Source organism: Neurospora tetrasperma (assembly GCF_000213175.1).
Source record: "Neurospora tetrasperma FGSC 2508 unplaced genomic scaffold NEUTE1scaffold_6, whole genome shotgun sequence".
Classification (NCBI taxonomy): domain Eukaryota; kingdom Fungi; phylum Ascomycota; class Sordariomycetes; order Sordariales; family Sordariaceae; genus Neurospora; species Neurospora tetrasperma.
Window position 1 is genome coordinate 1,444,089 of NW_009799104.1, and position 24,925 is coordinate 1,469,013.

The 24,925-nt window shown below is 51.6% G+C and overlaps 8 protein-coding genes across 8 annotated transcripts; 7 read left to right on the plus strand and 1 right to left on the minus strand.

Annotated features, from left to right (window-relative positions):
• Nucleotides 1-928: 928 nt before the first annotated feature.
• NEUTE1DRAFT_103741 (uncharacterized protein) lies at nt 929-1,567 on the plus strand (the record flags this gene model as incomplete). The annotated part of the gene is made up of 2 exons (XM_009855954.1): nt 929-1,353; nt 1,477-1,567. 2 exons carry the CDS (start codon nt 929-931, stop codon nt 1,565-1,567), a joined length of 516 nt encoding a protein of 171 aa, XP_009854256.1.
• Nucleotides 1,568-2,961: 1,394 nt separating this feature from the next.
• Nucleotides 2,962-6,168, plus strand: NEUTE1DRAFT_87492 (uncharacterized protein; the record flags this gene model as incomplete). Its single annotated transcript, XM_009855955.1, has 6 exons — nt 2,962-3,312; nt 3,380-4,067; nt 4,143-4,545; nt 4,617-4,877; nt 5,148-6,092; nt 6,156-6,168. 6 exons carry the CDS (start codon nt 2,962-2,964, stop codon nt 6,163-6,165), a joined length of 2,658 nt encoding a protein of 885 aa, XP_009854257.1.
• A 48-nt stretch (nt 6,169-6,216) lies between these two features.
• On the plus strand, nt 6,217-6,626 carry NEUTE1DRAFT_118126 (uncharacterized protein; the record flags this gene model as incomplete). The annotated part of the gene is made up of 2 exons (XM_009855956.1): nt 6,217-6,334; nt 6,366-6,626. 2 exons carry the CDS (start codon nt 6,308-6,310, stop codon nt 6,504-6,506), a joined length of 168 nt encoding a protein of 55 aa, XP_009854258.1.
• An 860-nt stretch (nt 6,627-7,486) lies between these two features.
• Nucleotides 7,487-11,518, plus strand: NEUTE1DRAFT_131858 (uncharacterized protein; the record flags this gene model as incomplete). The annotated part of the gene is made up of 3 exons (XM_009855957.1): nt 7,487-8,017; nt 8,567-10,156; nt 10,233-11,518. The coding sequence occupies 3 exons, from the start codon at nt 8,006-8,008 to the stop codon at nt 11,316-11,318; spliced, it is 2,688 nt and encodes an 895-aa protein (XP_009854259.1).
• A 1,709-nt stretch (nt 11,519-13,227) lies between these two features.
• On the plus strand, nt 13,228-15,757 carry NEUTE1DRAFT_124568 (uncharacterized protein; the record flags this gene model as incomplete). Its single annotated transcript, XM_009855958.1, has 4 exons — nt 13,228-13,859; nt 13,950-14,582; nt 14,687-15,103; nt 15,206-15,757. 4 exons carry the CDS (start codon nt 13,506-13,508, stop codon nt 15,350-15,352), a joined length of 1,551 nt encoding a protein of 516 aa, XP_009854260.1.
• A 1,983-nt stretch (nt 15,758-17,740) lies between these two features.
• Nucleotides 17,741-18,030, plus strand: NEUTE1DRAFT_96043 (uncharacterized protein; the record flags this gene model as incomplete). Its single annotated transcript, XM_009855959.1, has 1 exon — nt 17,741-18,030. The coding sequence occupies one exon, from the start codon at nt 17,827-17,829 to the stop codon at nt 17,989-17,991; it is 165 nt and encodes a 54-aa protein (XP_009854261.1).
• Nucleotides 18,031-18,429: 399 nt separating this feature from the next.
• NEUTE1DRAFT_49063 (uncharacterized protein) lies at nt 18,430-20,869 on the minus strand (the record flags this gene model as incomplete). Its single annotated transcript, XM_009855543.1, has 3 exons — nt 18,430-19,872; nt 19,907-20,156; nt 20,217-20,869. The coding sequence occupies 3 exons, from the start codon at nt 20,867-20,869 to the stop codon at nt 18,430-18,432; spliced, it is 2,346 nt and encodes a 781-aa protein (XP_009853845.1).
• A 2,249-nt stretch (nt 20,870-23,118) lies between these two features.
• NEUTE1DRAFT_131861 (uncharacterized protein) lies at nt 23,119-24,903 on the plus strand (the record flags this gene model as incomplete). Its single annotated transcript, XM_009855960.1, has 1 exon — nt 23,119-24,903. The coding sequence occupies one exon, from the start codon at nt 23,119-23,121 to the stop codon at nt 24,901-24,903; it is 1,785 nt and encodes a 594-aa protein (XP_009854262.1).
• Nucleotides 24,904-24,925: the final 22 nt, after the last annotated feature.

Genomic DNA, 24,925 nt, shown 5'->3' on the forward strand with positions numbered 1-24,925 from the left:
AGATGTGCTAGATGCACGGATGATAGACTGTGAACACTGCTCGGATGAGGGATGGAATGAGCTGGGAGTAATGGGCGGCCCAAGTCCTGAAGGTAGTAGTATGCGTGGAAATCGTCGCGAATCGAGCATTTAGCTACAACGTGTACCTCACGTTGGTTGCAGATTATCAGCATCCATTCTCAGGGTTCACAACTTAAAGTCGGGCATTCCGTATCACAGTGGTTCCTTTGTGAACATACGTGGACAAACTCGTTAATGAAAGTTTTGAAGTCATGCTGAATGGCCGGTGGCAACCAGAATAGAGAGGCGGGCCTCGTCCCAGATGTAGGAACCCCTCGGTCGCGAATCATCATCATGTTTGCAAAGACATGATCGGACACTTTGAGTTTCCGTGTCTTTCCAGAAGGCTTGCTTTGTTGAATTCGGGGGCAATATCGGTTTGGGGGTTGCCGCGTTGGCAGTGGTGTTTACTCTTTCCTTTTCTCTTTGGAAACTGTGACCGAAATCGCTTTTGCACTTGGGATGTTCCTTCCATATCCAACCGATCATGCATGACTCCAATCTCCCATCCGGTCAATCATCCTTCTAGGTTCCTCTCTCCTCCTCACCAGTTATTTCCAGCAAGTACTTATTCCTGGATCATTAGATATCCTCAAAGTCATCGTGCTCTCTCTCGACCGGTCCAAATACACGTTTCGGTTCATCTTTACCCATCCAGCCTTCGATTCTTGACACGATGTCCCGACAACGTCGACACACCATTAGTGGTCATCGACCCAGCACGCAGGATATTTTTTCCGCGGGTCCACGAGAATCATCAACCAACTGTGATCCCGGCTCTTTGTCGAGAGGTAATCTCTCTCAGGCTTGCCATGGGGTGGTCGATGCGATGACGCAGACAAGTGACCATATGGCTGATATAGCCAATATGCCGCCACTCACTGGAGCTGACAGTAATACTGAAGATGTCTCGACCGTCGCACAATCCAGATCAGACAGATTAGAGGTACCTGAATTGATCGAAGCCTTCACGCAACTCGAGACTGGCGATGAATCACGACCCAACCCAAAATCTGTTGCGCCTTCTTTAACAGTCCCGATACCTGTGGCAGACCACGGAACGTACGAATTATTTGAGCATGTGCCTCGTCAGACCATCGCCGAACTTATGCGCGATATACCAGGGACCTCCTTCAATGAGTTTGTACGGGTACTGATTGACTGCGGTTTATTGAACTGGGAGGACGACGACCTACCCATAGACCCAAAAACAAGAGTCGCGATCATGGCCTTGACATTTCAGCAGCTTGCATCGCCCGCTAACCTCAAACTGCCCCCAGATGTCGTTGAAAGGTTCGTGCCAATGCCCATCTTACCACAAATGTTGCAGGCCGCACGCATAATGGCCACTGACGTGATAATTTTTCAGGATCTTCATCGACGTCTCCAAAGCCATCGGTATACTGTGTGGTTTAGGTGCTCCACAATGGATCTTGGACGTCGCCACGAAACTACGTGGTCTCAAAGACATGTGAGCCGGATGGATAGTTCCCTGGCGCCCGGATAAAAAACTTCGATTTGGTGTTTTGGAGCAGCGTCATTGTGGACAGACACTTGCACATATCGTGATAACATCGATGTAAAGCGTTGACATGCGCAATGCTAGCGAAAAACCGAGGACCTAAAAGGGATAGAGACTGGAAGAAGAGAGAGAATAGTTGTCGGAAAAGGATCGAACGGACAGTGCGGAGAGGATACGTTTGTTGCATATACAACGGCTTACTCGATGCTTGGACACGTGCGCTGCATATGTTGGTGATTAGGTTTAGTTGTCGTCGCCCTTCGCTTGACTTGTCCCGGAACTGCTGTCCGTAATTTAGATGTTTGTGTCTTGGTCTGTGCGAGTTGTGTCTATGGCCCTTTTTGTATAGTGTACTAGAATCTCTTACGTTGACAGTTGTGGTATCAGATGTTCGTTCCCGTCTTAACTGTGTAATGTCAAGGATGTATACAACACGTAGTATCATTGTTCCGAATCATTGACAATGTCGTGCTCACTACCGTGATTTATAATTCTTTCTCGTGCTTCAAATATGATTTCATCTATCATGGAGTACACAGAAATCAATGAAAGCAGTGCGAGCCTCTTAGATTTAGCATAGTTATCGAGTCGCTCAGCTGCGCATATAGGACAGTACCTGGTTGGGTATCAACGTAAGTTTCCACATGCACTAGGATTACCTCTAATCATTGCCAGTCCTACCCGAGGTCCACTATTACCACCATACGTGCCATATCATTGGGCAGCCGCGAGCCAGTTAAACCCAAAATGGCATGCGTATGAGATACGATACGGATCATACGAGCTGCCATAGCGAGCGCGTGGCTGGACATTGGTATCGGCTAGGAAAAGTTATAACCATTACAATATTACAATACCCCGTCTAGCATACCCCTAGGACAAAATAGACAGCGCCATTCACTTCAATCGACCACAATCAATCTCATCCTTCCATCGCACAAACCACCTCTCATCAACCATAAGATTGGCTAGGTAATTTTTTGACCCGGTGCTCACCCACCGTCCCTTGTATAACTCAACTAGTGATCGCTTTCCCTTCTTCCAGGCATGTTCTTAAACCTCAAAACCTTTATACGGTTACACGCGGTTTATCTCCAAGCGGAGACGGAGAACCTGCACAATCTAGACCACACACACATCGATTGCATTCACTCGAGCCCCATCTAGCTGGCCTCAACTTCCGGTCTCCAACAACATCAGCTCGCGAGTCGCAGCTTTCCGCGCGACACCAAGTACTGGAGGGACCTTGTACTCAGCGCAGGCGATCGGGAAGGAACGCCCCAGGGGAACATACTACCCTTCACACGCGTTCACGACGTGACCAACCCCCCACCGAATACACTCTCAGCTACGGCTAGGCGGTTGACACTCGGCGCAAAATGGATCGTTATCGAGCCTATGAGCTTCATTTTCGCTTCAGCAAAGAGGTAGACGAGCTCGAAAAGGAGCTCGAGACCGAAAAGCAAAATGCATCGCAGGAGCTGCAGAAAGCGAAAGATGAGATTGAGAGCAGAAGGCTCGAGGAGAGGTCAATGCTCCAGAAAAGGCTCGGTACAATACCTCTACCTCCAGATCTCACGCAGTTCATTGAAGACAAGCGAGACTTCTATCTGCGTCAAGCTACTCAAAAATACGAGGAAAGGTTGGAGAATGACCGGAAAAGGTTTATTGAAAAGGTTTCCGCCGTGAACGAGAAATGGAGAATGCTACCATTCGACATAGAAAATTCTGTAAGTTTGATCCTCCAACGAATTCACAACTGGTTTGACCATATACTGATCACACGATGTTATCTAGTCTACGCCACCTACGGAGCTGCCAATATCGAGACTATCGTTAGATACCAAAACACCCATTTCCATGCCCTCTCCCATGCAAAACCATCCGCCTCAAGCTCAACCGGCGGTAAAACTTCCTGTCTCTCACTTATCAAACAAGCGCCCTATTACAGAGATTCAGTCTCCTAACGAGAACATCGCAAACGAGCAACCGGCAAAGCGCCCATCTGCGAAACGATCCATCACTTTCGATGAGGTGTACCAAGAAGGCAATGCTAAGTTCAAGCATATTATAGTCGAGTACCCTCCCGAAAGCGGAGAGTTTTACATTCTCAAGTGTGATGACCATGGAGTTCACTTTGGAGCTAATCCTCTTGCGGGAGCTGCTAAACACCTAGCAAGCAAGATGCATGACCATCAATCAAAGAACTATAGTGTTGCTATTGACACACTAGGTTTTCGGGTCATTGGGTGTAATGCAGAACTGGCACAAAGGAACAACACGGCGGTCGAAGAAGCTGCCGTAAACGGCTACAAGCCGGTTAACTTGCTTCAACTAAGCGTGGGAAAACGAGCGCGATATGTGGAGGCGAATCCCGAGTTTGCTAATTCCTTTTCCACTCCCATACCTTCGCTACCTCTAGCCTCACCAGCCGCTGAGGCACTGCCTCCGGCAATGGCACCGCCTCCATCTCGAGAAACAGCTAGTCCGGCGATGGCACCACCTCCATCTCGAGAAAGAGCTAGTCCGGCAATGGCACCGCCTCCAGCTCGAGAAACAGCTAGTCCGGCGATGGCACCACCTTCGTCTCGAGATACCTCTACCCCTAGTCCAGCGAAAGATCGACGGAAGAGCTCACACATACGGACACCGTCGGATCGCAGCACGCGCTCAGCTGTCCTCATCCCTAATCCCAAACCAGCTAGCCTCTACAAAGGGTTTTGGGTTCAAGACAAGCGGCATTATCCTGTTATGGTATTGCCGGTGAAAGAGGCAGACTTGAGTTCAGTCGGACTTGAAAAGACGTTGGAGGATACCAAGCTCTTGCAGACCGTGCCTCTCTGCTATAAACTTGACAAAACAGCAGGAAAGATAAAGTTCGAAGGGTGGGCCCCGGGATACGAGGATGGCGGGCCTTTAGTCAAGCTTAGGCAAGTTCCGGTCATGTATTTTGACCGAGATATGTAAGTTCCATTTCGAAGCCGAACCTGGGCCGTTGTTCCGGTCAACTAACATTGCTATACCATATCCTTAGGTCGTTTGGCTGGCTCTCAATCAAGGATATTTCAGCGTTTGACTTTGATGACCCGGACTGGCGTCAGATACCCTATTTTCAGAAGGCCGTCGAGCACTGGGAAAGTCTAAACAAGGCTGAGGCTGGCACGACTGCTAGCAGTGCGACAACCGGTGGTGCAGAACAACCTCGCCTGGAATCCAACTCGGCAGGGGCAACTCTGCCAGAACCCACACGAAATCCAACAGCCCCGGCGGCAGCAGCAGCAGCAGCATCAACGGAGTCAACAGCATCAACTGAGCCAACAGCAGCTGCGTGTCGATCCCAATCTGTCTCGGCGGCAGCCCCAGAACCCACAAAGAAGCCGGCAATTCCAGCAGCAGCAGCGGCACCAAAAACAGCACAGCCTCGACCTCAACCTATTTCTGCGGCTGTCTCTAACCCCCCGGCACAAACTACCACAGAGGATGTGACTCTAGCTGCTCCGACAGCAGTAGCAACACCACCAACTACCGCGGCAGCTCCCACAATGTCGACACCCGTTGCTTCTAGCACTGTAAATACACCAATTCCTCCGGCCGTGGTACGGTTGGCGGAAATCGCCAAGACCGACCCTCAGCTTAGGGCTCTGATAGATAGAGTCGGATCGAAAGAGGGTACCAAGGAGGAGAATGAACGGTTAGAGCGCATCGTCGACCAGATTGCTTTGGAGCTTAGTAGCTCCGGGGAAGCGGTAGCAGCTACGGTTCAACTTTTACAGCCCAAGTCGGTCAGTTCAGGCCCCAAGAACATGAAGGGTCACGGCACAGGCCTCAGATCGCCAGAGTCATCTAAGCCGCCCACTCCGCACTTGACAAAGGCAGCGATTTCACCGGCGGCGGCGGCCCCGGCTCCCTTGGTAACGGCAGGCCCGACGCCAGACTCTAGCACAGCTAGCTCGCGTACTACATCTCCAACTGAGGTCCCCGCCCCTACGTCTACCTCAATCAACAACCCGCACGTCAAGCCCCCGATTGTCAAGCCGGCAACCTTTGTCAAACCCGAGAATGGGGTCACGGCGACGGCGAAGGCGACGCAGCCTCAGAATCAGAACGAGAAGTTTGAAGTGACCATCGAAAAGGGCAGCTGGAATGTAGATACTAATTGCCCCACGGAGGACAAGCTCTCAGTCCGGTTGATAGCATGCAACCAAACCAAGATTGCTTCCACAGCGCCCGGTCTTCCGTACAAGAACTGCCCATACAAGTTCGAGATTGATCCCAACAAGTTTGCCAACGTCGTCGTCGAGAATTGCCCATCGAGCCCCAACGCGAAGACGATCGTGACCATTATATTGAAGAAGGGGCGTGAGGGCAGTGGAGACAGGACGGTGGTCTTGACGTTTGATCGATTCGTAAATCCGGACACCAAAACGGTAGAGAGCGGGCGGGTGCAGGCGAGACGATTCTGTCGATGGTTGAGGGGGGTCAATACGAGCATTGCATACTCTAACAAGAGGTGAGTGGTTTGGGTTCCTGTTTTCATTGACTGATGACCGCTAACTGACATTGATCCCTTTAGTTTCCAATAGATGTTCAATCCTCGTCCGGTCTCGTTGGGAGAATTTGTTTCAGTGATGATAAGACCGGCAAGAATTAGACGCGCTTGCACTAGGGGTGTCAACGGACGACGTTTGACGGTCAAGGTCAAGGAGATCAGGGCGGCCCGCCAAGATGATGTTAATTTGGTTGGCCGCTACGGTCATGGCTTTTTTGCCAAACAGTACCTGAGGAGACCAACATCATTTGGGTATGGGAGGTTAACGGTCTGGTCAAGGTGTACTTCAAGGTACATACATATTACGGGTTACGAGACTTTAGAACGGCATATCTTTATATGGGTTCTCGCAGGATTGCCTGGGTTTATCTTTAGTACCAGCCTCAGCCCGTCGAGCCAGTGTGGACGGCTGCGTCTGTCCTGGGCACTCGCCCTGCCTTTACAGCAAAGATTTGGAGCGTTGATTTTCAGACTCTAGGGAAATCCAGCATGGTCTATAAGCCTTCTGCAACATTCATGCCCACTTGAGATTCGTTGTGTGCAAAATGGTGGTTTTGAATGTCTCCACCCTCTAACGCCGTTGAAACGATAGGTGTGAAAAGGCAGGACGTTGGAAGAAACGGATTTACAGTGCTACAGGGTGGCAACACGTTGGGTCTCCCCCACTCTTTTTCGCGGGCATGAAATGCACATATTCGGGCAATATAAACTATACTTACAGATTCACAGATTCAGTAGAAGCAATTATAGATACGAAAGAAAAGTGCATAGCGTGCACAACAGTGTATTTTCATGGAATGCTGTGCTGCGTTGTTCCCGGTTCCTTGTGACATCATTGTCGGAGGAGGACACCAGCAGGGTCCTGTGCCGGGTAGATTCGGTCCACAGCGTGCTTCAAATGCCGGAGGTTTTACATATGGTGAGCGGGATTGTGCCTAGGCAGGTATGGATATGAGGCCAGGAACAATTTGCATGTGATTTCCGTCCATCCGCCCCTGTAGCGGGAAGTACCTAGCAGGAACTGAAGGAAAGCCAAACAGCACTCGTCCTCCGCTGCCCTGTTCCTAGGATGAAGCAAGGCAGCCGCTATAGAGAGATATGTATCATGGTGACGAGATACCTGTAATCGCGGGTGCGAATGCTTCTTTGCATGAAGTGCTAGACCGCCCCGATGCTCCGCTCGAGACCGCCGTAGGTATTCCGTCTTTTAGGCCCCACCACTACTTAGGTCCATGCCATCTCGAGATCGTAAGAAGGAACTCACGTGGAATGATTCTGTCTGACAGCGGCACCAAAAGAGTTCAGTTGTCTGTCCACTTCCATGATTCAATCCCAATGGACCAAAAATCCGTCCGCTTTCCCCCTACCGCTCTTCGTTTCTCCTTGGTTTTGCGCCTCTTTACTTCGTCCAACATTTCTTACTACACCTACCTTTATCATGAATACTAAATATCCTTGACCGCACGACCTGACTGTACACTACACTACAACACGAATAGTGTATTGAACCCCAGCTAACCACGTGCGCATCTCCGCTGTTTCCTAGCGCCCGACTCCATTGATCTGACCGCGAACCGCGAACCACCACAAATCCAAAAGCCTGGGGAAGACGGTCGGGGCGCAGATTCGCAGCCTATGACGTTGGGCTACGACTCGAGGGAGCCATTCATGGGCGCGTGCTACCTTCCGTTGGGCTTGCGTGCGGAGAGCAAACCGTACACAAACGACCATCATCACCATCAGTTCCGGCCATCATCATCATCATCATCGTCATCATCATTATCCTTCTTCTTTCTCCTCTCCCTCTCCCTCCTCCTCCTCCTCCTCCTTCTCTTCCTCCTCCTCCCCCCTCTACCTGCGGCTGCTTCTGATTCATGGCTGCATTCGTGAGTTCTGCCCTTTCTTACACACCCTGAACATTACTCCTACGGGCTCTTTGCCTTGTCCTCTTGTCCCTACCTACCTACCTACCTCCCACTATCCTATCTACCTTCTCTGTGCTACCATCACCACCTACCTACTATACGGCCTAGGTTGCGCCAGACAAACATCTTCCCGACGGCACCCCATCGTCGTGCATAAGACTCTGTCCTGTTGAAGATCGATCCGCCATCTCAATAGTACCAGGCATCCTTGCCAGGCCCCCCCTGGCCAGCGATCTCCTTCAAATAGAAAGGTCTGTCGGCGATTCCCGCTGCCGCCGAATCAGCTCCAAGAGCTCCCACTCCAGCCCGTCGTCATCATCAGCACCCCAACCACGGCCATCGTCATCCTTCCATCAAGGCTACAGTCCAAGGCGACACAGCGACGACCATGCTGCGCCGCCCCTCTTCACTGCGCACCTCGATCGAATCATGACCCTATCGTTGCATCACCATTCCCGCTAGGGATAGCTAGACAGTACAAGACTGACACTTTCCTCCATCAACATACAGGATCCTCCCTGGCTTTCGCATATGTCCGTTCCTCAGCCTCAGCGCAGCGGCGATGCGCTGAACTCTCACCCATCCACCCCTTCGAACCAGCCAAAGGGCATCATATACTCGAATGATGGCACCGCAAGCAATCCGAACCCGACCCATGCCTCCTTCTCGCCCGCTACCCTAAGCTCAACCGCGCCGAGCGCCACCTCCGCCGCGAAGAGGAGGAGTACCATCCTCGTCCACCAAAAGTCGCCGCTTCTCCTCGCGACACCACCCCAGATTACACGCGCTTTGGCCTATAGCCATCCGTTCCTCCTACCCTTGAATACGCTTGCCGGTCTGATAACATGGACGACGCGCGATCCCTGGGAAAGCTTCCTAATGGTTGCGGTCTTCTGGGCTGCCGTTCTATATGGTGACATCATTGTCCGGGTTGCCGGTCCCGTCGTGCTTGTCCTACTCTTGATCGGTGGCATGTACGGCCGGCGCTACAGCCCGCTGAGCAGCAGTGGTTGGACCGAGCCAGGCGTGGCGGCTGGAGACATGGCGGCGCTCGCTGGGACAGATGGAAAAGGGAGTGTTAGGGGCAAGAAGGCTCCCAAGAGCAAGAACCTCTCCGTCGACGGGCTCCCGGACAACAAGAATGGCAAGGCCAATGGCGGGCTCGGTGGCGGTGTGGGAGCGGGCGCTGGAGGAGGCGGACAACTGAGGAACCAAGGATCGGTATCCGAAGTGACAAACACGCGGCACCAGAAGACGTTGGACGAGATTGTCGAGACACTTAAGGAGTTCACGGCGCGCTGCAACATTCTGCTGGAACCCATGCTGGAACTCACGGATTTCCTCAGCACTCAGCGAACACCTACATCGGCCACCACAAAACCCGCGCTGACGACACTTTTCATCCGGATCCTTCTCTGTACCCCGTTTTGGTTCGCCCTGACGCTTCCACCTTTCCGTCTGATTACTACACGCAGGGTTATCTTGATTTTTGGTACTCTCATCCTAACTTGGCATTCTCGCGTTATGCGGGTATCTCGCGCCATTCTATGGCGTAGCGCCTCCATTCGCAGGTTTTTGGAATTGGTTACTGGCTTGCAGTTCGAAAAGCCCGTCAAGGTTTCTCCTGCTGAGAAGAGTGGCGTTGCATCATCCGCTGCATCCACTGCTAGCGGCAGTTCAGCGAACAAGAAGACATTTGCCAACATCAAAAGTACAAAGGCGTATAACGCGCAGGAGTCTGAGCTTACTAAGGCCCTTCGACGTGCCCGCGGCGGACACGACACAGGCGTGCGCTTTACATTTATCATCTATGAGAACCAGCGTCGGTGGGTCGGTCTGGGATGGACTACTAGTCTGTTTGCGTATGAAAGGCCGGCATGGACCGACGAGCACAACAACGCGGTCCCGCCGCGAGACCAGTTTGAGCTTCCCGAGGTCGAGGACGGTAGTAACATGCGCTGGCGCTGGGTCGAGGGATCGAGATGGCGAGTCGATGGAGTACCCGACGAGGCTGTTATGCCTGGAGAAGACGCGGATGGAAAAGAGTGGGATTATGACAGCCCTGGGGGGCGTATGGGCTGGGTTTACTATGATAACAAGGTTTGTTCTTTCCGTTTCTGGAGACATTTGTTTCAAAAACAAGAGAAACAGGCACACCGTGCTAACCAAGATGCAGTGGCAAAATGGCCGCCGAGGTCAAGACGGCTGGGGACGCTGGACAAGAAGGAGAAAGTGGTATCGCGATGCCGAGCTCGTGGAAGCAGACGATGCCCTGATCGAAGAATTGGCAGAGGATGCGATAGTTGACCAACAAGGAAACAACTATACTGTGAACGGATCCGCCAACGGCAACTCCAGCGCCGATTCAGTTACACCAACCGCGACACCGGCGCCCGGACCAGGAATAGGTGCTCGGGCACAACCGCGATCGCTGCTCTCCGATCAACTAGCCGCGTCGGGTGAGATTGCTTCACCCTCTACCGCCGTCCCTAGAAAGACGTCGATCAAGCTGAAAAAATCCACACCCGAAAGCGCGGTCGACAGCTTGGCAAGGATACAAGCGCAAGATATGACGAAAAGCAGAATGGATATGAAGGATAAACTCCGCAAAGATAAAGACGCAGAAACAGAAGGAGGAGACGAGGCCGCTTCGGTGGTTTCCACGTCCAGTACTAGTAGGTCCCACAGATTTTCTAGTGCTTTATTCGGTAAGTCGCCGACCAGCGGTGCTTCCAGCGCTGTCACCATCCGGGGTGGTCGTGGTTCTTCCACCGGAGGACAACAAAGACGGAATTTCAGCGATATTACCACTGCCCCCACCACCACCGGCAGCCCATCAGCAAGTTCCTCCGGTGGCGGCGGCGGTGGCGGTTATGCAGGTCACGATGGTCGCGGACAGAGCCCCAGTACCACGCCCTACTCCTCCTCTCACTCTTTATTCGTCCCATCAAGTCAGAGTCGCAGTAGCAGCATCAGTCGAAACACGATTTTGAATAACAGTGGTAATAACAATTCTTACGCGAGGAGTAGGAGGTCGAGTCACAGCAACGCCGTAAGCAATAGCAATACGACAACACCAACGACAGCAACGGCAAGAGGGTCATCACCAGCGCCGCAATCCACGCTGATGGCGGCAAAGACCAACGAGGAGGATGAGGTGGTGTCGTCGTTTGGGACGCAAACTAGGTTGGCGTTGCAGGATGCCGGGAAAGATGCAGGCAGTTGGGGGTTTGGGGATGAGGTCAGGATGGGATTGGAGTGAGGCTAACGGATGAAGATATATACCTACTGCTATATACATAACGGGATAACTAAGGAGATAGATGGCCTAGGTTAGACTATTGGAGATGGGATACCCAGGAACGGAACGGGACGGGACGGGGATCGGATGGGGAGACTGAATAGTTTGGATGTTGTACACGTCTTTTTAGGACAGGAACAGATCGAATAAAAGAAGATTGAACCACCTAGCATCCGCCGTGACCATCTAGTATCCTTCTACTTCATTACCAGCGAAGTACACCCTACCTCTTTCATCACTCGTCAATCCGTTGATGGTACTGCCGGAGCGGTTGTCAGTTGAGGCCATCACCACGTCTTGGCATTTCTTGGCATCTTTGGTCGACGCAAAACTCGGCTGTCACTCGTCAATCCCAACAGCAAGTTCCTTCTTTTCTCATGCATATGTTAGACCCAAGACAGATCTATGGAAATATTTGGAAGAGCATGAACAGGCCTATAGTGTTATCAACGAGTGTCTTTGCATTCGAAAGCTGAAAGCGTTGGAACGCCATCGCCGGTTGCCTCGTCTGGAGAGATCTCGGAGCCATCTATGGTCCAGACCTTTTGCCCTTTTTTTTCAACTTCCAAGTTGTCGCTGTCATTCTTATATTCATACGTCTGTTTGTATATCGCTTCGGATCGCAATTCCGCCCGGAAAAGCAAGCAGCTTGCCTGTCTCGTTTTGACAGATTGTTCCTCTTGGACAGTTGGATGAGATTGGATTGAACTCGCTTGGTCACTGGACAGTGCATGTTACCTAACTGATCTGGATACTGCGGAATGTCAGTCGACAGCTATGAGTGAACATACTAAAAAGAAGAGGGGAAAAAAACAAACAGAAAGGAAGACTGGCTAAATAGTGATGCATTTACCAATCTGACAGTTACGTACATGAAGACTCATTACAGCAAAACGACTATATAAGTAGAACTAACAACCCTACCCTACTTTAAAATCTTCTCAACCCTCCAAAAGACGAAACAAAAAAACTCGAATGCATTTTGAATAGTCGCACAACCCTTCGAGATCCCGAATGACTTGTTCCCCTACCAGATCAAGCAAGAAAAAAAAAATTCAAAAAGTTGGGGCTCAACCGGGATTTGAACCCGGGACCTCGCACATTCATGGGATACCATGAGGGTGATTAACCCGAAGCGCGAATCATACCACTAGACCATTGAGCCATTGCTGGTTGGTTGTTGCTGTTGGTACTTGTGCCAAGTGATTTTTACTATATTGTAATTCGGCGTGCCAAATAAGCCCAATTGCAGTGGACATGCTGGCAAAGCTAGAGATGGCGTGCCATTGCAGACCGACTACGAAAACTTGCGATAATAAACTTGCAGATTCGTTTCAGTTTGTCTTTTTGGTAGTCATTTCCATCTTATTTCAAGCGATCTTGTGATTTTCATCTGGTTTTCCCCCATGTGTATAATTCAATATACGGATCGCAGTGCGTTTGGCGCGGCTTGGACTAAAGACGACGGATGGCTCGCACCGAATGGTATCGCCCGGATATGGCAAGATGTGAGAACCAACAGAGGACAAAGCGACTACCTTTCGACGTGCAAGTCTTCCCATTACTACTTTTCATTAATAAGGAAATTGGATTTTAGAAGCTGTACTTCAATTCCTTTGTTTCAGGCCCGAGGCCGCCACGTCTCAATTGACCCCCATTTCTTCGTGTGCACTTCAGCATCTACCCCTTTGATAGTTGAGACCCGGCTGATGGTCTACTGAACAAGATGTGACAAATGTGACAATGACATGGAGGTCTCGAAAGTCGGTTTATTGTTCTTTTTCTGTGTCCCTCCCACATGGTCTGGAGCACCCTCACGCAACTCCCAGGCACGTTCCACAAGCCGCTGCATTGCACATTTTACTTTGCAGTCACCTGCGTATTCCCCGAGTCTGGTTCTGCGGTATAGCTACCTCTACCGAGCATACATTTCCTGGTCTCCATTCCACCACAAATAATCACGAATCATCCACCTCTTATCCTCGTCATTTCCCGAGTCACTTCACCCCCAGACGACACCGTATCCCAAGATAGCGGTGCCGCGCAGACTTGCTAGGTCCAAACTCATCATAAACCATCGCAAACCATCCAACACTTGTCTTCATCATCCCCCGAGTCACTCCGCCCTCAGATCCGACATACTCCCACATGACGCCCAAACCAAAAGCAAAACCCTCCTCTTACCCCAAGACCAAAGCCAAGATCAAAGATCCTCGCACCCTTCAAGCCACTATGAAGAAGACACCAACCCCCAAAAGAAAGGCCATTAGGCACCACGCTTGCCGTCTCAACCCACCATGCAAGCAAGGCCACGGCGGCCCAGCAAAAACCATCTTGCCGATCGGCAAGTATTTCTTCAGCGAAGAAGCACTGGAGCACGACTTGGGTGCTCTCAAGAAAGGTGCCGTCTACAAGGGCGACAAGGAGTTCTACAAGCGGGTGAAGGCTTGGTATAAAGCCGAGGTTGATCGTTGCATGCATCGGAAGTTGGTTGAGAGTGAGGTGAGTGCGGACTGAAACCACGATGGGAGAGAGGGGGGGTTGCGGCAGAGGTGATGACGTACATGACTGACTAACAATTATCGATAACAGGCAGAGAAAGAGAAAGAGAAGAAGGAACTCAAAAAGCTCATGATCAGACCAATGGCCGTCACACGTCCAGTGACTACCAAGCGCACACTTGCCGCTGCTGCTGACTCCGACGATATCGATCTGTCTGACGACCGCTCAACCTCCCAGTCCGACGAAAGCCCCTCGGAGTCTGACTACTCGGACTTCGAAGATGAACATCTTCGAAAGGTTATCGCCTTGAGGGCGAGCACCCCTATCCGTCAAAACCCTCAAAAACTTCAAACACCATCACCTTCCCCAAACAAGTTAACACCAACACGCGTCCAACCTTCCAGGGCAGCCAAGCGCAAAGCCGAGCCACCGTTGCTACCACTAACACCAATTCAAACCCCGAGCCCTAAACGCCAGAAGGTCACGTTGAACATCAAGCGTCCGAACCCGCTACCGAAAGCGGGACATCCAGGAAAAGAGCCAGCCGAAGAGACCAAAGGCGATTACAGCCTGTCAAAGCTGGACCTCGATGAGTTCCAGCCCAGCTACGCTGACCGGGGTGAGTTGGCCGACAGACTAGACGTGGCTTCCTTCATGATCAGCGTCGAAAAGGCCGTAGAGACCGCCGTCAGCGAGCTAGTAGCTGCTCGCTTGGGGAACGGGGTCCTTCTCTATTCTCTCCGAGGGAAAGTGATCAAGGTATTCGGGCAAAATGGAGGAGGTTTGGCAGTATCAGCCAAGGCCTTTTTTTGGAAGTGGAAAGCAAGGATGATGAGGAGGTGTTTGAACCAGCAGGTGACGCAGTGCCGGGGGAAAACTGGCGGCCACCGGCACTGTCGCGTTCTGCCCTTGCCACTATTGAGTTGGGGGTGGTCGGAGGGAAGAAGAAGGGTGTGAAGAAAGGGCTTGAACTTCGACTCGCATCTAGGGAGGGAACACCGGCACCAGAAGCGGAGATGAAGCTCAGTCCAACACTTGGTCGGTGGCAGCTTGCGGATAGGAGAGGTAGTGGTTTTTCGGGACTGGCTGGTCCTGGGCGGCCGCGGACTGAACAACTGGTGAAATTGGAACTGAAAGTCGATTTGAAAGCAGTGGTAGTGGATAAGGAGTGTGGTCCTGCGTCGGAAAATAGAGATGCAGTGGCCAAAACGCCTGTCGAGGAGTCAAACAAACGATCGGTGCAAGTTTCTGGGTTGAGGTTCGATGTGGAGCTGCGTTCGCTCGAAGTTGGACGAGATGGCGAAGGACAAAAGGAGATACGTTTCCATATGCTGTGATTGGAACAGTGTAGTAGCGGCCATTTCCAAGTTCTCAGCTTCAGCCTATTATTTGCCGTTTTTGCTGGAACCGACAAGGAGCATTGCAAGTCCGAGGGGCAGCGGAAGGGGGAAGGGTATAGGATTGGCGGGACTTGCAATCATGGCAATGGATAATGTCTGATTCATCTGCGTCTTGATTGCGGCTTCATCAGGCCGTGATGGCTTGTTTGAACTTGGGCCGGATTGGGGAGAAGACCGATTATTTGCTGATGGCCGCCGAGGAGCCGATCTAGGGTTGTTCGGGGGCGATCTCTGCTCTGAGGGTCGACGTGGTGCTGGTCTGGTGTGTGGAGTTGTTCTCTGAGCATGGGAAGCAGAGTTGTTCACTGATGGTGGTGCTCGTTGCTCTGGTGTTTGCTGAGCTCGTGGATCAGTCCTCCAGTCCTCTCGGCGCTCCGATGTTGACTGTTGATATTGGCCTCGTCGTCGTCCGTTGTCTCGTGGATCTGTTCTCCAGTCCTCTCGGCGGTTCGATATGGATTGTTGATATTGACTAGATCGTCGTCCGTTGTTGACGGATGGTGTCGGAAAAGCCTGGGTGCTACTGCTACTGCCGGGACGCGGACAGGTTGAATTGGACCTGCGTGGTGCGGCGGACATGGCTGTGAATAATTGCTTCTTTTTTGTCAAGATAACTTTGCTTGCTTCGGATTCCAATGTATGATGGAAGTGGTTCGCCAGCTTCTTTCGACTTTTTTTTTTTTTTTTTTTTTTTTTTTAATCAAAGTTGTTCGGCCAGTTTATGTGAGAGCAGAATTTGACAATTGACTGAGTCGTAACGTCGTTGCCGTCTCAAGAACGGACATGAGTCGATAGTAGTGACGAAGCGGAACTCGAAGTGTTTCAAGATGCCGAGCTCGGCCTAGAAACGTACGACAACCGAAAGATCAGCTTCCCAACAACCCGAATACCTACCATTATAATATCCCTCAGTATCAGGTGGGTTTTGAGCGTTTGGACAACATCTCAGACGACTGTCATTTGATGAAGTCGGGATGCCATATCCAAACGTCTAGCTTTGCCAACCCAACAACGGCCCCATACTGCCCCTGATAGAGCTTCGCAAGCCTCGCTACCAGCATAGAGATATCATTATATACCCCACGGCTTTCATAGAATTGTGCCATTGACAGTGTGCACTTTGGCTTGATGCCATCATGACACTCGTGACTTTCTGCAGCAGTCGTGAGTTTGTTGATGGCGGCAGACTAGATGGCGACGGACTATACTGGCCGTGCCTGGAAGTAGGTGAATAATACACTTCCGTGGTAAACAATGTCGAACAGACACAAAGGGATATGCTGAGGACGAAAACATGAACACGCGGGTTGAATATCCATGGAACTGACGATTTGATACGCGGCAGGCAGTAGTGAGCTTCTCGGTTTGACACTACCTTATCTTATCAGTACTGCCCGTGCGTGTCAGCTGCGTCCGGCTGTTAAAGATGAAGCACTGATGCTAACTTTGAAGCTGGAAGCTGTGCCGATGCACTAACACGGTTACATTATTGGGTCCACAAATCTTTAGGGCAGGCATCTCCTTCTGAAAGCCAAGCGAGCTTCAGGCGAGTCGCGACCCCGGAGAATCGGCAGGTGCTGGGAATTGGCCGGTCGATAGCTCCTACCGCCGAAGTGAAGTCATTGTGCTCCCGATGAGGTGTCAGTGGCAGCATCATCACCAAAACTCAGGCAATGAGCAGTTCACATTCATTGTAAGAATACAACACCTTGCTATTTGGATTGTAATACCTCAGCTTAATAATCATTGCGAAATCGATGGCACTCGTTTGAGCAACCAGAGCGGAATGCAGCCGGCACAAATATCGCAACGACAAGTACTGGTGTAAGTAAACTGCGTACTGTAGCGTTGGCACTACACAAAGCGGCGGAAGTACTGTACACTATATACAACGACAACTTCGACTTAATTGTCAGTCGTCATCCATCGGGCAACGTGCTAACATCATCTCGGGCGTGATGGAAGACCCTTAGAAACTGATCTGCAGGTTCTGAGACATCACATGAACATTGCAACCATTCACGCTTTGGAAATCAACCATCTCTATCGTCATCGCCTTACATACTGTATGTAGTGTACACTACACTGTACGGTACGATGAGGGTATTTCGCCGCGTTGAACCAGCTTGACCTGAGTGCCAAGCAGGTGGCCCAGAACGCCGCCGCACAAAAGACGCAGCGAACACCTCCACTCTTGATGCAGCCGCTACGGCACAAATATCGCAAACCCGTGCAGGCGGACGTCCCCGATAGGCTCGGATCGTCGCTAACATGCCATGCCGTCGGGGTGTCGTGGAATGGAAGGTAACAGACAGTCACAGTCACAGTTCCGAACGGTGCGTAGCAGTAGTGTACGTGACAGCAGGAACAAGATACTGTAGGCATCATTCAGGGTATATAAAGCCACGGGACCCTGACTTCTTTTCGAATTCCTTTACTTGTCATCAACGAACTACATCATCATCACTGCATTGAAACACTCACAAAGACAACATCAGTCTTTCGTCAACCTACACAACAACAACAACAACTCAATTCCTCTCAAAAGAACAACCACTTCTATCAAAATGGGTGACTGCGGCTGCTCCGGCGCTTCTTCCTGCAACTGCGGCTCTGGCTGTAAGTTTTTTTACTTCCTCCCCCGTCGCTTGTCCGATCCCATCTTCAACTCCTGGCATGGCACTAACCTTGGAAACTTTCAAGGCTCTTGCTCCAACTGCGGCAGCAAGTAAATTTACCTCTTCGCACTGCTCAATGCAACCACGTACCCGAGCGACCATGAGCTTTCTCTAAATCACTAGTCGCAGCGACAGCGCGTAAGGTTGGAAGACCTTTGCCTGCCTGACATAACCGACCGACATACCAACGTACTTGCTTGATGGAATCTCGCCTGGAGCAATGGAATGGGCGCCGACAAAGAGTGGTCTCTCTCTTGATTTCAGGGAAACAACGGCAGCTTTGGGTTTCGGAGTTTCGGGGGGGTTTGTTCTTATTTCGCCATGACGCCCATTGGCACTTTCCCCCTTTGGAGAGATATGGATTAGATGAAAACAAAACAAATCTTTTCCCTCTTTCACAAATTCTATTACTCCAGTCTTATGATTATGTTTTGACTTGACTGTGATTACAACACCCGAACTCAATGCTGATGATCCACATCCATCCTTCCATTAGATAGTTACAACCTCTATCCTTTCCAACATCCTCCTCTCCACCACCTCCCCAAACCCGCTCCCCATCATCTTCACCACCACCTGAACATCAGGCGGCTCCGGCACCTCTTTTTCCACCAATCTTGTCAGCGCCGCCGAGTCCCATGCAGCCCCATTTCCGTTCCCATCCGTATTACTACCAGCCACAATGGCGCTGCTGCCCACCGTCGTCTTCGCCTGCGCAATCACCCCCTTGACGTCCTTGCCGCGCCGCACCTGGCCGCCTGTGGGGACTTGGGGGGTAATGAGCGTCTCGTCCATCAGGCTCTGCCATCGCGAGAGGAACATGCCGGGGCCACACATGCTTGCTTTCTTGTTGCTGTTGGCGCTGTTGCTGTTTCGCCTGCTGGGGGCTCGAGAACCAAAGGGGGAGCTGGCGGATAGGGAGAATTTGTCTCTTAAAGAAGAAGTTGTTGTTGTTGTTATTGCGGCTTCTGGCAATGAGGAAATGGAGGGGGCGGTAAGGTTCATGTCGTTGAGAATGTGTTGCATTCGCTTGAGGGAGAGGTCTTCAAGGGAGGAGAGGTAAGCCGCGTGAGCGTCTGCTGCTGCGAGGATGTCGGGTTTTACTTGGGGAGGGAGGGCGTTGAAGAGCGACTGGATATCGGCGCTTAGACTTCCGGCTGCTCCCTTGCGGAGCTTGGTGTCCATTGCTTGGCTGCTACTATCGTTTGAGGGGATGGCCGATGATAGTGATTGCTGCTCGGGCTGCTGGCGGAACTGCGCCAGCGTCTTCTTGCAATACTCGAGGAATTCCCCCTTGATTTCGGGGCAGTTCTTGGCCACCTGGTGGACAAAGTTGTAGGCCGATTGTTTATGTCTCCTAATCAAGCCGACGTAGTCCTCTATGGAAGGAGCGCGGGTCTCGATCGTTGTTTCTGCTGTTAATGTGCTGGAGATCGCCACTGGAGAATCCTTCGCCTTGCTTGTCTCGATAAGGTCGGTTAGGAAGCTTTCGGCTGCAGAGACGTGTTCGCGAAGGTCAATATTCTGGTGAACAGCTCGTATCATGGGCTCGAAACTGCCGATAAAGTCCCTTACGGCCTGGGTGAAGAGATCGGGGTTTTGCTTGCAGAGAATCTTGATGATCTCATCCCGATCTCGAATTGCAAGCAAGGTTGAGAGGTATTCCAGACATTGCTCGTGCTGTTCTTTGGACAGGGACTCCACAAGCCCACGGCGGGAATTTTCGAAGATGGCGGCAATAATGGACTCGGACCGCTTTATGCTGATGTTCCGGATCCTCAAGTGCTCTTCCCTCGACTTGGCGACGTACTTCTTGATGACTGCGATATGGACCTTAGAGGGACCACCCTTGGCCTTTTCTATCCGTTCAGCGGTCTTCCGGAACTCTGCCATGTCCCACGACAAGACCAGTGAAATGATTCTACGCCTGTTAGTCTTGAACTGCCATCCGCATGGAAACTGTAGGTACTTGCCTCTGTAAGAGATTCATGCCATCATCCGCATTTTGTGTCAGGCCGAGCCAGTTAGTGAGGCCTCCGATACTCATTTTGGCCAGGAGGAGCTTCGTGATCCCATTGATCATGCTGGCTGCATTTCCAATTCGAAAAGTTTGTTTGATGGCCGAATAAGGTACCATCTTGTGTACGCTCGCCACCATCTGTAACAGATAGGACCCTTCGGGGGAGAGGACGAATACATGGTGCATGAACGTCGCAAGGCTGGAAAAGTAGATTAGTAAAAGAAAACAAAAGGGTGAAATCAAGAGCAGCATCACATACTGAAGGATAATATAGTCCACAGCAGTCTGCACGGCGAGTGAATGGCCTTCGATGTCGGGTTTCTCTGCTATACGATCAAACAACGTTTCAACGAGACTTCCGTAGACAAGTTCGTGCAACACGTCTTCCCAGGCGCGCACAAGGTCTTGTGCTTTCGACCTGTCATAGTGACCGTTTAGGTCCCTGGGTGACCCCTTGGGAAGACCACCGATAAGACCCCGGGAAACAGCTTCGTGAATGACCGAGGCAGCAGTGGCCAAGGTTTTCCTACTACCCAAAGACCCTTTGTCATAGCTCTCGGACAGGTTTGCTTCACCAAATTTGGTCATAATTCCTTGGAATTCGAGTGGCCAGAAATCAGTTGGAAGATCGCGAACTCCTGGCACCGGAAGGACGATGGCGCGCAGCAGGGTTGCCAGAAGCGGAACTGAAGACTCTTTCTTGATGACGGGCTCGGAGGCACCCTCTATCGACGACGCAAAGGGATAGCCATATTTGGAAATAGCATCCGGATTCTTGAAACATTCCACTTCGGAATATGTCCCATAATGTGTGAGAATGTCGAACAAGGCATGTAGTTGAAGCGCGGTAAGGGTGTCTGGAGTGGCTGAGGCTGATGGCGGACAGATACTAGAGCTTTCGTTTCTTGTCATGGTGGAAAGAGCGAAGGAGTTTGGTTTTGTCCTGAATAAGCCTACTATTACGTAGATAGGTAGAGGTATTGAATGGTTGAGGTAGACTCTAGGGTGTGATAGGTTGGGGTCCAAATGATGGTCGAGTTATCTCGTCAAGTCGTTGAAAGTCTGGGCCTCGAACTTTGGATGGGAGTTCGGACGGCGTTGCAAGGATCAGCTGGTCGGCCTTCGCCGTGGGGTATCTTGAGGTTATTAGGTTGCTTTCCTTGGCATAGACGTAGCCGAAAGAGTGGAAAGAAAAGAAGAGAGAACAGGATATTAGAAGGTAGCTAAGAACACTTGATGTATATCAGCGGTATCTGGGGAGACGGTGACAAATGTTGATGTTGATTAGTTCCGACTTTGGAGGGCTTAGGGGAAGTCGGGCTGGGGCTAGACTTGACCCATTGCTGTGACGTCAGATATTGTACACCGCATCCAGTGGCTCAATATCGCAAGCATTTGCTTTGCTTGAACCTCAGGCAATGTAAGGAGAACTCATCACCGATTCAGCCGCTTCACTTCCATGACGAGTTCCAAACCTCAAAAGAATTGCACCTGGCGGCAGGCTGAGGTGTCTGGCTCGAGTCCGAGGAACCTGAACGGACGGCCCTCATGCATGATTGTCACATGCGTTTCTTAGCTTCACATGCACGTCCTCTTTCTTTTAATCTAGGGCGTGGGATGGGGCGAGGGGGCATTACTAGGTATCATATAACTGTGAACAGATTCAGGATCATCCAAACAGAAAGGGATCAAAGTGCGGTAAGGTTGTCGAACCGCTCAGTCAGACCATTGATGGGATACGCCGCAGGTTCGTAGCAGGAACTGAAATTAGCCATCTTGTATAGGAAGCAACTTTCAGGTGTCTCGGGCCTGTAAATCGATGCAGTCCAAGTGTCGGGTCCGGGCCGTGTTGGCAAACCCGGTACGTACCTATAAGGTAGAGAGAGAACCCTACCCCAATCAACTTGGCACTAGTTTTTGCGTTGGCGATGTATGTGATCCTGCTTGAACGTCTTCTCATGGGTGTTCCTCAGACCGAAAGACTTATGTACTATCAGCCTGCAGTTTTTGCAGCAACTTCAGTTCCAAGGGACTACCGTATCGGCGAGACTATCGAAGGACCGGCGTTATTTGAAGTTCAAAGAAGCTGGATTCGGCGTTGAGCATCTGGGTTGTACCACACGGGCGTGTGAATGATATGCCTTCAACAACAAGTTGTCGTCCATTTCAGTAGGATGGATCAAACCTTTGATCGATTTAAAAAGAAATATGGTTTGGGCGAGGAGAGGTGGTAGTATCATGTATCGCCGAAGAGGAAGTACACGACAGTGTCAGCAAAGACCGACAAAAACATTGGTCGAACGTGTGTTGTTATTTACTATACGATTGCTTTTAAGACACATAATAAAAAGTCCTGAAGTACGATGACATTGATGCATAAAGTCAGTCGCTTTCGCTTTCAGCACGAGGTTGGGCCATTTGAGTCTGGGTTGGAGTTAGGTAAAGTTCCCCGCACCCGTGTCAAGCTCGACAGCTTGGCATCCATAACGGCCAGGCGGTAGGACTGGGCGAGAAAAGGCTTGTGTGGTCTGCTCCTGGGCAACCAGCTGCTGGAGCACAGCAACAGCCTGCCATTCAGCATTCTGTCGGGTGCTTCCGACTCTGGGCTGAGCTGCCCGCCCGCGCGCTCTTCACAACAATTGAACCAACGGACAATCAACGGCTACTGGACAGACAATCTCCCGCTTCCCCACCCCTCATCGCTCTCTTAGTTCATCCTTCAAAGTTCCAATCCAATTCCCACACATCATCACGCATTTGCCGCAATCGACACAAAGGCGCCCTCAATAGGTACCCACGCGTAGCTGCTTACAGACGCCGGTTCCGAATTGATGAAGCTACACCTTTGTTCAGCCCTCGCTCTCCGCCCCTCGTGTTTCCCCCTCTCTCTTCACCCAAGGTCGTGTCGGCACCGCCTTGAGAGCTTGCTGCCTACGAGTTGTCCTCTGACCTATCTTTCAGCGAGACAAGTCAAAGTCTTGGCGGGACGGCGCGTAATTCAGACATAGCAAGCCATCCACCACCGCGGGCCATTGCGTCGAGTCACCCTGCTCGGGGGGTCCAGACCACAGCGCGACCAGTCTGACGATCCCAATTCGAGCACAGCCGAGATCCATATCCTTACACGTACCGAAGCAGATATTGGACAGCCAACCGAGACAATGTCAACCACCGACACAGAGGAATCGCAACTACAGTCAGCACAGCTGCTGGTAGACGCCATGTCCAACGACCGTCGTTTCGGCCTCATCCAGGATCCGGCACTAATATCAGAGGACGACGACATGCGCAATCCGTCATCACCGGAAACGATACCCTCCACCCAGGTCGCTGACACGCCAGATGAAGTCGATAACGGTCCTTCGGGGTTCAGGTTGCGGGTCAACGAAGAGGGTCCTGTCGATACTATCATTCCCTCGTCTGTGACCCCCCCGCCTTCTTCACAGATGCCCAACGCCGCCGGGACGGGGGCCGCCACCTCGTTAGCTTTTGCAAGCTCACAGCGTTCTGGGTATTTCTCCCCTCCCGCGACGACGGGTATGTTTGGAAGCAAGAGGGAAGCCAATACTGCTCTGGAGTTCAATCCACCCGCGTCGCAAGAGATTGCCGACGCGTCTATTGACAAGCTTCGCAGCATGCTGCAGACGTGCATTGCGGAGAATGCCAAGCTGAAGATGGAGACGGCCCATCACAAATTGCAATACAACTTGCTTAGCCTCCAGGCCGACGAAGATATGAAGCGAGCGGCTGTCGAACACGAGATGACTCGCAGGGAGGTTGAAGCGCTTAGAGTGGCCGAACACACACGACAGGCACGACGCGACCTCGATGCTGCTTCGGAAACCCAGCAGACAAAGTTCATGCAACTAAAGGCCTTGTACGATCAAAGGGTGGAAGAGGTGGATTTCCTGAACCGAAAACTCAAGGCTGCTAGAAAAATCATACAGCAGAAGGAGGACGAGAACATCAGTCTCTGCGACGAACGGGAACTTCTTCTAAACCGAATTCGTGAAAATCGCGAACACTTCCAGATTCTATGCAGTCCCGGAGGCATGTTCCATGGCGCGACAATAGGGAGGCAGACAGTTGCGGTTACCGCGCCTTCTCAACCCCAACACCACACTCCACCTCGGCCGACATCTCGAACCGTCTATCGGGAAGCTCAAGCTCGCGCCGACAAGGACCACAGCAAAGGCAACTTTACCATGCTCCTTCAAGCTATCGACCAGGAAAATACCAGTGCCCCGTCGACACCTCGGGGGTTGTCTCACAACGCTGCCAGGCATACGCGAAATGCTCAGTCCATGTCGTCGCTTCCCACCACGCCCACACAGCGCCTGCGTGGTGAGACAGGCGGACTTCTGCCATCTGTCGATCTGGTGCCACAAACCGAGCCCCCGTACCGTCACAACCGATATGTGCCTGAGACACCTGTTCGATCTGCGACCCGAGACCGACGCAGGAGCCGGGAGAGCACAATCTCCGCCGAAGATAACGAGGAGCTCGCTCGCCAGGCTCTCCAGTCAGTAGCAGCCGCTTCTTTTGCCTCCCGTAGCTCGCAGCACCAGTTGGGTCCTATGCAACGAAACCCGACCAATGAGGAAGAAGAGGAAGCCTTTGAGAGCCAGGCCAGCCAAGCTGCGACGCAGATGCTTCGTCGTGACCCCCGAGAGAGCTTTGAGGTAGCTAGCTCGGTTGAGCACTCGCGGAACGGCACGCCAGCGCCAGCGGATAAGACTGCAAAGCTGCAGGCGAAGCTGTTCGGCGGGCTCAATAAGAGTGGGGTGTCGAGCGGCGAGAAGCGCAAGTTTGCCGGACACGGTGACCCAATAGAAGAGTTCTCACTGCGGGATAGGTTGAGCCCGACAAAGAAGCTGAGGACCGTTGGGGGGCTGCGCGATCCGAGCAAGGTTGGACTTGGGATCCAGTACAGCCAAGACGCATAGTGTCGAGATTGTTGGCTCGCTT